A 15,433-nucleotide genomic window follows, 5' to 3' on the forward strand; every position below is an offset into this window, starting at 1 on the left:
TGATCATCACCTTCGTGTCCTTTTCTGTGAATTGGGGTAATGATCCTGGCCTTCCCACCTCCCAGGGGTCATGAGGGTCAGAAGGGGTGACGAGGGTGATGGAGACAAGCTCGCAGCGCTTCCTGGCTTGTTGGGAGGAGGCAGTGTCTGTACTAGAGGAAACAGTGCTGGTGTTAATCCATTAGAGAGGACATATGTACCCCATCAGAGGTGATGTACAGAATATTTAGCAATAATTGATAGGGGCACTGATCAGTCAGATCAGGCACTGGGTGTAAACAACCAAGCCAGCCTTTCTGGGACCTGCCAGCTGGATATCAACTCTGGTCTTTTCTGTTCCTCCCCCGTCCCGGAGCCCCAGGGGTCCAGGGAGCCCATGGGGAGAGCAGGAGGAGGCCTTAGCAGACCCCTGCTGCTGCTGCTGCTGCTGAGTACCCAAGTGGGCAGAGAAGTAGAGGCAGAGGGGCTGATGCCAGGAAAAGAACCTTGGAGGAGGATTCTCAGGACCTAAGGGCATCCTTTGCCCCCATCCCGCCCCTGTCCCTCCCTCGTGTGACCCAGCCTCAGGTTCTTCATCTGTAGAGTGAAGAGGCCCTTCTAGCTCTGGCATCCAGAGTCAGACTTAGAGTTCTCTGCTCTCCAGGCTGCAGGGAAGGGGTTGGCAGCAGCGGGGCTGGGATTTGGACACCCTTGGAATCCCACTCCTGTGGGGCAGCAAAAGCCTGAGCCCCGAACCTTGTATCTGACAGCATCGTGAGGGTCATTCACCCTGGGCAGTGGAAGGAGGCTGTCCAGAGGTGATCCCATCCCCATCCTGCAGAGGGTTCCTTCTGCCGTAAAGATTGACCAAAGAAGCCCTCCTCCCACCTCACCACCCATCTCATGAGCATAGAGCTGCAGGTCTGTGGACCCTCGGGTGGACCAGAGAACCACAGAGCCCACCCTGCTGGGCTGGCCTCCTGGGCCTGGTGTCTTGTCACCCTCAGCCCAGATGCGGGCCCAGTCTCCTCCCTACAGTCGAAGTGGACAGTTGGACTGTGTTTATTTGCAGTGCCAGGAGGGAGCCCTCCCAGGCAAATTCATGGGAAGCCGGAGGAGCAGAAGGAGCCCCAGGACACGCTCTGAGAGGGACAGTACATGATACAGATGCTGAGGTTAAAATGCCGCAGGCCCGGCTGCAGGGGCCTGGGGTCTCCTATTGCACACACTAGCCCTAGATCACAGGGCAGGCAGACAGAAGGACCTGAGTTGGTACCACCCTTCTTGCCCTAAGCACTGTCCAAAATTGTTTGGTCTCATATTACCTTCACCCCCTTCCACTCTCATGTTCGCACTTGCATACATACACACCCCTAAATCCTTGGAAAATTAGCAACCTGACTCTGGGTAATTTGGCGTTCTTAGCTCCTGCCTCGGCACATACAGGCAAGCAGGTACTTAGACACACACACACATGCAGGCAGGTGTGTTGAAAGTTCTTCCTGCCTGCTTCCCCGTTCACACGTGCGCACGTATATGGAGCCCATGCACATACACAGATACACACTTGTCTCCACCCTACCATGCTCACATCCTAGCACACGCACATAGATATACAATAAGTAACTTCCGACAGCTGTGTGCACACCCCCACTGCCCCTGTACGCATAGGGACCCCTGATTCTCCTCTGATGCTCAGCTCCCCACTGTCCCCCACACTGGGCTTGGCTGGACAACAGGGTTCAATGGGGAGTGACATGGCTTTTCTCTGTCTTCCATCCTCTCTGACAGCCCCTCTCTGCCAAGTTCATGGACAGGACAGCAATGTTTTTCATACCCACCCCTCCATTCTGCCACCAAGCTCCTGCCCATCCTGTCACCAAGCCCATGCAGGGGCAGCGAGTTGAGAGCGGCTGGCAGGCAGAGCCCTTGGAGCCCTGGCTGGTGACTAGGACAAGCAGGACGCCACCCGCCTCATTGTGCTCTGACATTTCCTGGGCAGTGGGCAGAGGCTCTGGGAGTGAGCAGGGAGAGCCGAGTGTGAATCGACTCCTGTGCTTTGAGTGCACCCCACCCAGCCAGGCCTGCAGTCTCCCTCTCCTGCAGGCTGCCTCCTCGGGGGTCCCAGGCTCCTGCAGCCCTCAGCCTCTTATATAGAGGCCCAAGCCCATGGAGATCAAGGGAGAGAGGCCGGCTTGAGGCGGGTCACCAGCCAGCCAGACAATCAATAAACATGACTCAGGCAGCGGTAGGGAGAGAAAGATGAGAGACACCGCCCTGCTTTCACGTGGCTCACAGTCCAGAGCAATAGACAGACACAAAGAGGGGATTAAAAGACAGCGTGCTTAGAGTGGTGTCAGTTACACACAGAGAGGCCCAGAAGAGGGGTCCTTAACCCAGCCTGGAAGGGAAGTGATGTCCAGGAAGGCTTCCTGGAGGAGATGGCTTGAACTCAGTGTGAAGGATGAGCAGGAATTAGGCAAAGGAAACAAAGAGAGCTCTAGGCAGAGGCTCTGGGGCACGAGCAGGTTGCACAGGCAGGTTGCTTTGCAGCTGAGATGACAACAGAAGGAGGGGTCAGGTCCCCAAGGGCCTCGATGGCCTTGAATGCCACGCTGAGTTGTTGGGTGCCGTGGAAGTTCTGAGCAGGGCAGTGGCCAGCTGCAGCATGGAGGAGGGATAGAGGGATACAGGGAGAAGGGAGGCAGGGAGGAGGGTACTGCGAGGGTCCAGGCCGGGAGCTGTGGGCCTGCAGCAGGGCAGGGGCGGTGGGATGAAGAGCAGGAGCAGACTGGCGCATATAAAGGAAGTCAGCCCAGCAGAAGGTAGCGACTGGTTATCTGTATGGGTCTGGGAGGCAGGAGACGGGGCCAAGGGTGCCTCCCTGGTTTCAGAGTGGGTGACGGGGAGGACGAGGAGCTGGCCAAGCTCTGTCTTCCTTATAAGTTGAAGGGAGCGTCACAGCCCCACCCAGGTGAGGGACGCGCATCGAGAAAGCACAGGCCATCATAACAAGACGTGCGGAGCCATCTCCTGGCCCGCCATTTAACAGATGAGTAAACCGAGGTCTGGAGAGGGGCATGCACTGGTCCCAGTCCCCCACACAAGGAGTCTGCAGACAGAACCAGGGCATCCAGACTCCCAGGGCCTTTTGTGACCACGGCCCACCCCCAGCCACACTCCACCCACAGTAAGCCCTTTTTCGTTTCTTTTTCTCCTCCGTTGCCCCTCACCTCTCCCGGGCCGGCCCAGACCCCCTTCATGTGACCCTGACACCAAAGAAGCTGAAGACCGGCATTGGCAGCACGGTCATCCTCTCCTGCGCCCTGACGGGCTCCCCAGAGTTCACCCTCCGCTGGTACCGCAACACCGAGCTGGTGCTGCCCAACGAGGCCATCTCCATCCGCGGGCTCAGCAACGAGACCCTGCTCATCACCTCTGCCCAGAAGAGCCACTCGGGGGCCTACCAGTGCTTTGCCACCCGCAAGGCCCAGACCGCCCAGGACTTCGCCATCATCGTGCTCGAGGGTGAGCCAGAGTGGCCTGGAGGGAGGGGTGGGCTTGGGATTCTCAAAGCCCCGCCAGGAGGTGCCCTACCCCAGGCTCCCTGCCTCCCCTCTTGATAGGAGGCATTTATCCAGTGCTTACTGCACACCAGGCAGATGCACTCTCTCATTTCATCCTCCCAAGAGCCCCGTGTGGAGATGCCTTTTTTTTCAGTGTTACCTGTTTTGCAGTCGAGGAAACTGAGGCTTTGGTTGCTTGCCCGAGGTCACACAGCTCTGCCCAAGGGACAGAGCTGAGATTTGAACTCAGGTCCCTTAACTATCATACTATATTTCCTCTGCCCACTGAAATTACTAGGACTTCACTACTAAAGGGGTCTTCTTTAGGATTTCAAAGGTTTTCCATCTCCCAGAGGCCCTTCCCTTCCTGGAAGAGTTCCAAGAGCCTCTGGACTTTTGAATCCTCTCCCTACCTGAGGCCTCTTCATAGCAGGCCCTGTTTCTTACCACAGACCCGGGTTTCTGCCTGCTTCTCTCTCCCTAAAGCTGCCGTGACCTGGGGTTCCTCATTCAGCATATCTGTATATGATTGTTCAGGTTGTTCACTACACACAGTGCCCAACCAAGAGGGTGAGTAAGGACTGAAATCCAGCTTGCACTTCACTTGTCACGCCATGAGCCTTGGCACCAGGCTGTGACCCCACAGAAGTGGCACCTTTTTCCTATTTGCACAAAGATACAGTCGGGGTTAGCAGAGGCCCTATTCTTACCAACAAATTTAGTGGTTTCCCAGCTCCTTTGTTGCTACTGAAACAAAACAAAACAATCCTATTGCTTCCAAGGATTTTTCACTGCAGTAACAAAGACACCAAACCCAGGTAGCCCCCAGCTATCAGGCTCCCACATGGGTCTACCTGTCATGGCCTACGGGTCCTCATCCCTTGGGAGGTGGACGTGGGAGCTGGGCATCCATGGAACCTAAGCCCTCATCCCTCGCCCTGAGGGCAGTGCCCAGCAGACTGCCCCTCCCTCAGCCCCACCGCCTGTTATTCCGCCAGATCCCTGGTCTCTCTTGATAATGAGGAGCACACCAGCCAGGCACAGCCTAGTTGAAATGGATGCCTTTCATCAGAGGGGCCCCCCATGTCTGAACAGCTCCCCACCCAGGAGCAGACCACCCCCTACCCAGCATATTTTCTCTCTGAGAGGGCAGCCATTGATGGCCAGTAGAGAGCAGGCTCCCAGAAAATGGGGCAGGTAGCAGGGGAGAGTGGGGAGGGAGGGACAGCCAGAAATGGAGGGCACAGAGAAAGGGAGAGGAGGGGCCAAAGGCAGTGGCCTCTGGTGAGCAGTCCCAGGCTCTGCCAGGCACCAGGCTCTCCCCAGGTTTTACATAAGGGTCTCCCCCAGAAATGGGGGCAGGGCTGGCAGACTGGCCGATTCTCTATTCACATCAGCATTTTGGTGTGAAGTGTGGGTGGGGTGTAGAATGCCATGTTACATTTGCCTTCCTTTCTTTCCTATGTTTGTTTTGGTTTTTTACTTTTTAAAGTATTGAACATCTGTTTTAATCCTTTACAACAATCCCGTGTAGAAGAATGGCCAGGGTTAATAATTACATCCCTCCCATTCCACGTGAGGACGCTGGGGCACGGGGGTTAATTGTCTTGTACAAGGTTATTCGGTCAGCCAAGACTTAAGGCCCAGCCACAGACCCCTCACCACCACTGCCCTGGGCAGCATGCATTTTAAGCCGCCAACTTCAGGCTTTTTGTTAACAGGGCTACCACCCGCTCCTGCTGGAGTGAGAACTGGAGTCGGACTCGGCAGGTCTGGCCCGGTCAGGTCCTTGTTCCACAGCATAGTTAACCTCTGAGCCTCTGTGTCTTTATTAATAAAGGGGGGAGAAAGAGGCGGAAAAGAAGAAGTTGAGGGGAGCTAACATTTATTAAGCACCTGCAAAGCGCTGTGCTAAGCATCTTTACTGCATTAATTCATTTAATCCTCACAGCATGGGTATGAGGAAGGTATACTCATTATCCCCATTATCTCCATCCTCCACAGATAAGAAATGGAAAGACTCAGAGAGGTTAAGTAACTTGCCAAAAGACACAGAGCTAACAAGTGGTTGGGGGAGGATTCAAATCAGGAGTCTTTTATTTTTTTTATTTTTGTGAGGAAGATCAGCCCTGAGCTAACATCTGTGCTAATCCTCCTCTTTTTTTGCTGAAGAAGACAGGCTCTGTGCTAACTAAGATCTATTGCCAATCCTCCTCCTTTTTTTCCCAAAGCCGCAGTAGATAGTTGTATGTCATAGTTGCACATCCTTCTAGTTGCTGTATGTGGGACGCGGCCACGCTGAGGCCGGAGAAGCGGTGCGTCGGTGCGCGCCCAGGATCCGAACCTGGGCCACTGGTAGCGGAGTGCGCGCACTTAACCGCTAAGCCACCGGGCCGGCCCAAATCAGGAGTCTTAATTCATGTGCAGTAGTAGTTGGCACCTCACAGGGTCTTGTGGATAGCACAAGAATTGATGGATGTGAAAGTTTATTATTATTATTATAGCTACTGCTTTCCCTCCTCCCCATGCTGGGGTGGGGTGGCCTGGAGGGACGGTCTTTCCATGGCTCGGTGACCCTGAAGGGGGCTCCTCGCTCCCTGCAGACGGCACGCCCCGCATCGTCTCATCCTTCAGTGAGAAGGTGGTCAACCCCGGGGAGCAGTTCTCGCTGATGTGTGCAGCCAAGGGCGCCCCGCCCCCCACCGTCACCTGGGCCCTGGATGACGAGCCCATCGTGCGGGACGGAAGCCACCGCACCAACCAGTACACCATGTCCGACGGCACCACCATCAGCCACATGAACGTCACGGGCCCCCAGATCCGCGACGGGGGCGTGTACCGGTGCACAGCGCGGAACTCGGTGGGCAGTGCTGAATATCAGGCGCGAATAAACGTAAGAGGTGCCTGTCTACATTTAAATATCAGAATAGGCTTTTGAGTTCCTTTGCCATCTCTGTGGTGATCATTATTCTTGTGGTGATTAGTGCTTATTATTGATTGTCATTTTGATTTTAGTAGAGGTCTCTCTCCTCTTTCTCCCCTTTTTCCCTGCCCTCCACAAGTCCCATCATCCATGCTTGTGTGTGTATGTGTATGTGTGTGTCTGGTACAGCTCACCCCCCATTGCATTCCCACCCCTGCCTCCTCCCCCATCTCCCCTCCCGCAATCTGACCTGCCCCCCTAACCTATTCCTCCCCATCAAATCTCTCTGGCCCCAAGTACACCAAGCACCCCACTAGCATCCACCAGCCCCACTAGAGCCTTGTGAGGACAAGGATGGAAAGGGGAGTGAGGCCAGGCTTGAGCTTTGAGGGGGTATCCGCCAGAGCTGTGCTCCCAGTGTCCTCCCACTCAGCTGTCCCCCAAATGCTCCAGGAGGTGAAGCAGCCAGGAGCCAGGGCATCATCTTCTCCCAATCTGCCATCCTCCTCCTGCCCCACAAGGTTCAAGCCATCAAGAGTAGGGGGCTCAGGCTGGGAGGGGGTGCCCCAAGGCAGGCACCTCGAGAATGGGGGAAGGAGTTCTCAAGGTCATCATCCCCATGTCTCAGTTCTCCAAGTCACTGTGGTGAGAACAGTCTCCTCTGAAGCTCTTTGCAACCCTGTGGGGTCAGCCTGGTCCTCATCTGACCCTACCAGTGACCCCTGACTCACAGGCAGAGGAGGAGCAGGGGAGGAAGAGGGAAGGGGCGCTGGTCCAGGGGTGCTGGTGGCTACCATGGGGGTAGGGAAGGGGAGCGGGGGCTTCATGTTAAATTCACCTATGCTGCATCTCCAACCCCACATGAGAAATGTGGCCTCTCATTTGGCCACCCTCCTGCCCTCTCCTCTGAATTGGAAGCGGGCAGAGCTGCAGGGTCCTGGAGATTCCCTGGTCCAGCCCTTCATCTACTGGGTGGGGAACCTGAAGCCCCGAGTTTCTGGTTCCCACTTCAGCACTGTCCCTGCCTGCTGACCTCTGAGCCCCTGTACCACTCCCACATTGCCATCTGCCCAGTGACCCAACTGATGACACTCCCTCCCCCCAGCCAGTGTGATCAGAGCGCCCCATTTATAGTCCCTTCTCAGGGACCCACAAAACACATTTACCTGTTGAAAGAAAATCATCAACTCATCCAATGAAGACCTTCCTATTGTCTTTAAATATTTAATGTGTATAAGATCCTTTTTGGTACAAGACCGTTATGAGCAAGTCGAATGAAAATAACAAAATCTCCACATTTCCATTTTAACCCAAAAATCTTAATTTCCTCGTCAATGAGGACTCGCCCTCCCAAATCCCAGGCACTTCTTGGTGAGGCTTCAGTTTGCTCCCACACCCCATCCCATTCGGGGAATGGATTCTTGCCCCAGGCATGAGTGGAACATGTCTGTTTGCAACTATTTGAAGCTAGTTACAGAGAGTCCTGGAGAGAGCACCTGTGTCCCCAGTTCCAGCCTCTGCCTTTAGCCTTGTAATAAAGTTCTCTCCCTCCCCACCCCCACCCCCCAAACCCCACCAAATTTCCACGGTAGTTTCAGAGGCCAAGCAACTGAGAAGAGCATCACAGGGCAGTGCCTGGCTGTCTCTGGCTAACCACACCACTTCCTCCTCCTCTCTTCCTCCTCCTCCCTCCTGACCCACCCAGGCCCTCCCAGCATCCGGGCGATGAGGAACATCACAGCGGTCGCGGGGCGGGACACCCTTATCAACTGCAGGGTCATCGGCTACCCCTACTACTCCATCAAGTGGTACAAGGACGCCCTGCTGCTGCCCGACAACCACCGCCAGGTGGTGTTCGAGAACGGGACCCTCAAGCTGACTGACGTGCAGAAGGGCATGGACGAGGGGGAGTACCTGTGCAGCGTCCTCATCCAGCCCCAGCTCTCCATCAGCCAGAGTGTCCACGTGGCCGTCAAAGGTAAGCCTCCTCCAGAACCGGAGCCCACCGGTCATCCAAGACTGTGGGTCCCTCTCCAGCCGGCCGCTCAGGTAGCAGCAGGCACGCCTGAGAGAGTAGAAGGGTAAGGAAGAGAGGGCGTGGACGTGGTATGTGGGAGAAAGCAGGCAGGGTGGAAGATTGTGGAGGACACAAGAAGGCTGTGAGTACCTCATACACAGGTTCCCTCTATGGGCTGCAGGACATGGCAGCAGTGACCCCAGGGGCATGAGGGGCCAGTGACACACAAAGAAGAGCCAGGTCACCTTCTAGGCAAGAGGCCCAGGTCAGAGATGGCAGGCTATATCAGTCTCCTGCTGTCAGCATGGAGCCACCAAGAACTCAGCCAGGGCCACCAGAGACCAACAAGAGGAGGCGAGGGGCAGGAGCCAGGAGAGTGGAGGCAGCAGGAGGCTGGGTGGAGGGAGCTCACGCTGGGTGCCCTGACTCCCTTCTGGGCACAGGCCGCTCTTACAGGATTGGCACCTTCCGACAGCTAATGTTGCTTAAGGCCTGGAAAGCACCTCCTGGTGCTTAAAAACATCCACCCTCTCAGGCCCTTGGCGCTCACCTGGGTGAGGTCTGTGTTGTGTGCAGGGGCACTCAGCACAGTGCCTGCTACATGGTAGCCATTCAGTAAATGTGGATTAAATGAATGAATGAATATAAACGAGCAAATCAATGAGTGCGTGAGTAAATGACAGCTGTCCCTTTGGTTCTGGGGTGTGCAGGTATGTGCAGATCCCCCCCAAATACATTCTTGGGAACTGATAGGCCTGGAGACTGGGCAGTGGGTGAGAGCAGGGTGGCAGATGTAATTGTGGAGGGCCTACCACACACCAGTCATGGTGCTAGACGCCCTACACGCACTGTTTCATTTCACCCCACCGCTGCCCGCTCATCTAAGGTGGCTACAGTTTTATCCCCAATTTCCAGGGCAGAAAGCTGAGGCACAGAAGAGTTAACTAAATTGTCATCTGGAATCAGAATTTTTCCCAGGTCTGTCTAACTCCAGGCCCTGGACTCGAACCAGGAGTGACCCAGAGCCGGGGGAAGGGCAGGCTGGGAGGAGGAACGTTTGCGCTCCACCCCAGGAATAAAGCAAGAGAGCTTCCGGGATCACCAGAGAGGGAGTCAGGAACCAGGAGAGGAAAGCTAGCCTGCACCCTGGGGCCCATCGGAACGAAGAAAAGCAGAGGAGTCTGGGCCTGGAAGGGGCCCTGGCACACAGGGAAGGCCCCAGGGCGTCCCTGACTCCTGATTTCTTCTTTGCTCCAAGACTGAAGGCAGGGTTGAATGGAGGTCTTGCAGACAGGGTGAGGGAGGTCTGGGAGATGGACGAGTTTGGGGAGCCACACACTGCATTTGGTTTTGGCCTCATCAGCATGTGGCAATGAGGGGACATCCATGTGGAAGTGTCTGGGGGACAGCTGGAAAAACTGAACAGTAGCAGCAAACGGCTGGGTCAGCATTTCTCTCTCGTGCTCTTTGTCACCCGGGCTCACCCTCATCGGTACACAGGGGCTGTGTCACATGCATCCTTGTGCACTCACCACCTGTCACAGTGCCAGACAATGAGTGTTTCTTGAACTGAAACTGAGACAGTCGTCGGGGTTGGAGTGACTTACTGGGAAGCCTGGCTTTGAGCCCCAAGAACTGGGGGGGATATGGCCACCTCAGCCATGGGGAGGAGAGAGGAGACCCTTACAGCATCTGCCTCCTGCCCCCCACTGCTGCACCCCAGCCAGGCTGAGGGGCATCCTGGCCACCTTCTCAGCCTAATGCCTCTGCCCAGCCCAGGGTCCTAGTGCCGGCAGGAACCTCACAACCCCTAGGCCACATCCTCAGCTTGGTGGCCCTGGAATACAGAGCAGCCTGCCTCCCCGCTCCGCTCCGGGCATCGTGGGCTGCCTGTATCCATTTCCGTTACAAGCAGTGGACCGAGAGTTTACAGCGTAAACATCACGTATTAAAACATCTAACCTTTGCTCTACTCCCTCTGCCCGCCCGCACCAGCGAGCATTTGGCCGGGTTTGTCGGCTTAAAAAAAATAAATAAATAACAGGGCTCCAGCGAGCCTCGGAGTACACAGAACATCCTGAAAGCTGCTTCTGCTCATCAATTATTCAACCCCGTTCAGGGAGCAATCAGTCCTAATGAATTGAATCTGATGCATTCCGTCTCAGTGACTCGCTCGGCCTGTTGTGATTGTGCTGAGCGACAGTGTCTCCAGAGCCCAGGGATGGGGTGGGGGTGTGCGTGCGTGTGTGTGTGTGTGTGTGTGTGTGTGTGTGAATGTGTGACAGAGAGAGAGAGATCCTAGAGGACAGAGCCCGTGCACCAGGCACATGTGTCTCCCAGCACCCAGCATAAGCTTGGCCTTCCTAAGGCAGGGGTATGTGTGTTCGGTGTGCAGGTGTGTGCGCACACATTCCCCCTTCCCCATCCTCAGGGTCTGAAAATCCCGCCCTGGAACGAGTGTCATCGCCTGTTTTCTCTCCAGACCGAGAAACGGCATTTGTGTGCGGGGCTCTGGGACCCCGTGCCCCCGCCACTCTGAACGCTCAGGTCCTTCATCCCGGCTCTCTCCCAGCTCCCTCTCCCCACCTCATTAGAATGCGCTTTTGCAGAAGAACCCATCAGAGCTGATTATGAGCACGCTGCTTGATTAGCTGATGTGCTGTTCCAAAAGCTACTCAAAGAGGAGGGTGGAGGAGGTGCCCCTGGGCGTGGAAAGGGGCCCTGACTTTGGGGGAGGAAGGGACGGGCCCTGGGGTAGCACTCTAGAGCCCACTCCTACTGCCTGGCTGGGACGTGTGTCCCACCCAGAGGAGCAGAGCAGAGACCTGGAGTGTAGTAAGGGTGAGGTAGGGGTGGGCAGGGCACTAGAAGCTTGAGACCAATTGGAAGTCACTCCCCCTCCCCGGCCCCATCTCTCTGTGGGGCCAAGGCTTCGTGGGCAGGGCAGGGCAAAAATCCGTACTGCTCCATGAGCTGGAAAAACAGCTGCTGACTCCTTTCCTTCTGGGACTGCGTGTCTTCTGATGAATTTTTCAAACACAGAGCTAAGGGCAGAACACACCAGATATGCAATGCACATGCATGTACACACATGTGCAGAGACCTGTGCATGAGTCCACATGCATGTACACATTGGTGCACACTATATGCATGTACATGCAACAAATGTACACACATTAGCCTGTGCACACTTGCACACACTCACATACATGCATGCTGGCAGTTACGTATATACAAGTGATTCCTCTGTCTGTATCCTCCTATAAGGGAACATTCCTGAGCCACAAAAGGAGGCTGCAGGTGGTACCATATGAAATATTGTCCAAATAGGCCTGCTGTTTCCCAGAAGGTTGAGAGGGACCAAGGCAAGAGAAGGTAAGGATGTTTCAAGGGCTGCCTGGGCTTCAGTGCAGGTGACACCGACTGGCAGGAGAGAGCCAGGCTGCAGGCAAGGCAAGTGCTGGTCTCTGGGCATCCGGAGAGATCCTTGGCAGGATGCTAAGAGGAGGGCACATAGATCAACCTAGATTTGGTGTCTTTAGGGCCCCCTGTAGCTGAAAAATAATGTAGCATAAAAGCATCTCTGGGCACGCAGGCTGAATGTTAAATTAACTAAGAAAGGCAGGGCTGCAACTGGGGATCCTTGGCGTTGGCTCAGTGAGGGAACATCTCCATCCCCACATCTGAGCCTCTGAGGGCCTCTGGAGCCAAAACAAGGGCATGAGGGGCTTTCTGCCCATGCTTAGCAAGGCCAGGACTAGGAGGTAGTGCCAGATCCCTATAGAGAGCAAACAGAAGAGGACACACACGCACACACACTCACAGAAGCACCCTCACTCTCCTGGTGCCTTTGGAAGAGGCCCCCTTCCACCCTAGTGAATGGGTTGGGGGTTTCTATGATCGTGGGGCTTAAGAAAGAGCCAGCCACCTGGCCAAATGCCTGCTATTGGCAGAGGTGGAGGTTTGGAAGGAACTCACTGGAATCCACAGGAAGGGGGCATAACAGGTTCTAGGGGCAGATTGCCCAACTGTATTGGGGGCGGGCAGCAACAAGGAAGCTGCTGCCAACAGCCCTGTTCCTGAGCAGAGGGTGCTGGGAACATGGGAGCAACCATCCTCCTTATCGGACAGACAGGGCTCAAGATGCTGCTGGTGATCATGACGCTGATGGATGATGATGACAACGAAGCAGCAGCAGCATCTATTTATTCATTGAGTGGCATTCCCTGTGCACCCGCTATATTCCAGGCACTGTTCTATGAATACAGCTATGCTCCAGACAGACAAATATCCCTGCCCTCAGGGAGCCTCCATTCCGGGGGAGACATGGATAATGCATACAAGATGTCCCATGTTAGATAAGGCGTGGGGATGAGAGAGTCAAGGGGAGGGGAGAATAGCTTGCAATTTTATATAAGGTGGTCAGGGAAGGCCTTCCTGAGAAGACAGAGTTGAGTAAGAAAAAACTGAAGGAAGTTATCATTCCTAAAATATTAGACTTGTTATAACTGGAAAATCAGCATCAGGGTTTAGAGATTACTTGGTCCAACTCCTCCATTTTTCAGATGAGGAAACAGGGGCAGAGGCAGAGGCAGCGTGGTGGTGGGGAGGTGGCTTGCCCGTAGTCACCAGCATGGATAGCGGAGTCTGGAACCCACGCGTCCAGGCTCCCAGGCAGGGCTCTTTCCCCAGCTCCAGGCTGCACGGGCAGAGAGGCTCAGCTCCCCACAGTGCCCACCCCCTGTGAAACAGCTGCAGTAAATAAAAAGGCTCAGTCTCCAGGACAGATGACGAGAGACACCGTAAAGCGTTTATGGGCTGGGCTGGTGGTCAGCACACCCTCCTCGCGCAACACTCCCAAACAAGTGGCCGTAAAGGCTTTATGGTGGCCAGACACCTCCTGGCCTGCCACAACTGCTGTATCTCCTCAGCCACTCCATCTTCTGGCCTCTTCGCCGCTGCGGTGCCTTGCTCCGACCCTGCCTCCCTTGAAGCTGACTGAGTTGCCCTCTTGCCAAAGATGACTGTGGCCAGAGCAGGGATTCCAAAGAGAAGTCCCTGGAGTACCTGGCATTTGTGCCCCCTACATTCAGGCTGTGTGCTGGGGAAATGCCAGGACTCAGGGGTGGGAAGGGAGCCCTGGTGGGCTGCAATCCACACTAAAGAGGCCCCTGGTCATCACCATGATGGAGGTGGTCAAAGCCCCCAGCTCCTAAGGAGGTGGAAATGGACACACACACATTCAACTAGCCTGTGTCCGCCTCTGAGCACTGGGGAAGACCCCACTGACTGACAGGTCAGCAAGCAGCCCCACATCTGGGCAGCTGCCCACACACACCTCACAGAGCCTCCACATCCTGCTTCATGGAGCCTCCCGCTCACAGCCCTCCTAGTACTGCGAGAGGCCGTGAAGGAGCCAGGATCCCTAGGCTTTCTTCTCCCTCCAGGCTGTCTCATGTCCCTGGATTATGGGGTGGTCAGAATGCTGGCCTGGACCTGAGGAATTCTGTGAGCAGCTCTGGCCCCTAGAACTCCCACCAAAGAATTCCTCAGGGGACAATTATCAACCAGAGCATCACACCTGGGCTGTCCACCTGCAGCAGGAGTTGAGGGTGCAGGGGAGCCAGGAGCCTGTCTTGGATCTCTGGGCTGTCTGTCTCCCACGGGTCAGCACTCTAGAGAGCTCTGGCCGGCCCAGGTGAATGTCCAACCCCTAAGATGGTTGTTGGCTGCTCTCTCCTTCAATGGCCTCTCAAGTAGCCATCAATGTTATTCCTGAAGACTGGAACAGAATGACAGCCCTTAGGTCGCCTTTGCCTCTTGGCTCAGCCTTTCCTTCTCTCTCCCCCCCACATATTTTTTAAAGCATGTGTGTCCTTTAACTCTCAGTCCAAATTTCACCTCCTCCATGAAGCTGTGGTCACCCAACTAGATGACACCTCTCTCTGCTCTGAGTTCAACTTCTGTCTATTCAGGTGGTGGTGGTTCAATAATCATTGAGGGAAATATCTCAGCTTCCCTAGCAAATGATAAGCTCCTGGAGGTTCTATCTGTATTTTAAGCATGTTTCTACTTTCCCCAGCCCACGCAGAGCATAATGCCTTCGCAGAGCAGGCATTTCATAAATATTAGATGAATTAGTTAATTAATGAATTAACCTGCCTTAGTAACTTGTTCCATTCTCTAAATCCCTTCTTACTGAGAGAGACAGTCTTCCCCTGCCTGAATTAAATTTCCTGCCTAATTTCAATCTATCGCTCCCACTTGCTCTGTCCTCAATGGAAGAGTGGTGCCTGACCACACATCCCCAGGGCATGGCCCTCCAGATGTGACAACCCCTCAGCCCTCTCCTCCCTAGGCAGAACCTCCAGCTCCTTGCTTTGCCCACACGTCCTCCTCTGCAGCCCTTCGTCACTGCTGAGACTCTCCCCTTGGCCACGTTCAAATGTCCACAAGACTCATATGAAAGGAGCCAGCTGTGGTGCTAGGACAGCAAGGGCCTGACCCCCAGGAAGGACCAAGGGAGAAGCTCCTGACTCCAACATTCCATAGCATAAATACAGCATCTTGAGGAACAGCGTAGAGCCCCCCTCTTTTTCTGGATGAACCTCCACCTGTGCTCTCCTTGCCCCTTGCCCACCTCACAGGTAAACTTCTAAGGTGAACCAGGAAATGATATCCAGACATGTTCATTCATTTACTCATCCGACAGGCGTTTATCGGGCTCCTACAATTTGCCAGGTAAATAAGTCCTAGTTATAGTACCAGGTGCTGCAGGGCTGTGCAGGAGGAGGGCAGGCTTCACAGAAGAGGCGGCATTGGAGCAGGGTCTGAAAGGATAAGGAGGCGTTTCCCATGAGGCCTGCCAGGCTCTAGCTTTGGGCCTTTAGGGGAAGGAGGACTGGACCAGAATTGGTTCTGCTAAGCCTCAGGAAACAAACTGGGTGG

The 15,433-nt window shown here is 54.9% G+C and overlaps 1 protein-coding gene across 1 annotated transcript in view; it reads left to right on the top strand.

Moving 5' to 3' along the window:
- The window catches only part of DSCAML1 (DS cell adhesion molecule like 1), a 347,819-nt gene that overhangs the window by 257,170 nt on the left and 75,216 nt on the right, over nt 1-15,433 (top strand). Inside the window, exons 6-8 of the mRNA XM_058545136.1 lie at nt 3,232-3,507; nt 6,149-6,445; nt 8,174-8,446. Coding sequence (XP_058401119.1) covers nt 3,232-3,507; nt 6,149-6,445; nt 8,174-8,446 — 846 coding nt within the window. The remainder of the gene's footprint in view (nt 1-3,231; nt 3,508-6,148; nt 6,446-8,173; nt 8,447-15,433) is intronic.

The sequence above is a fragment of the Diceros bicornis genome, chromosome 7, assembly GCF_020826845.1.
Source record: "Diceros bicornis minor isolate mBicDic1 chromosome 7, mDicBic1.mat.cur, whole genome shotgun sequence".
In the NCBI taxonomy this organism is placed as follows: domain Eukaryota; kingdom Metazoa; phylum Chordata; class Mammalia; order Perissodactyla; family Rhinocerotidae; genus Diceros; species Diceros bicornis.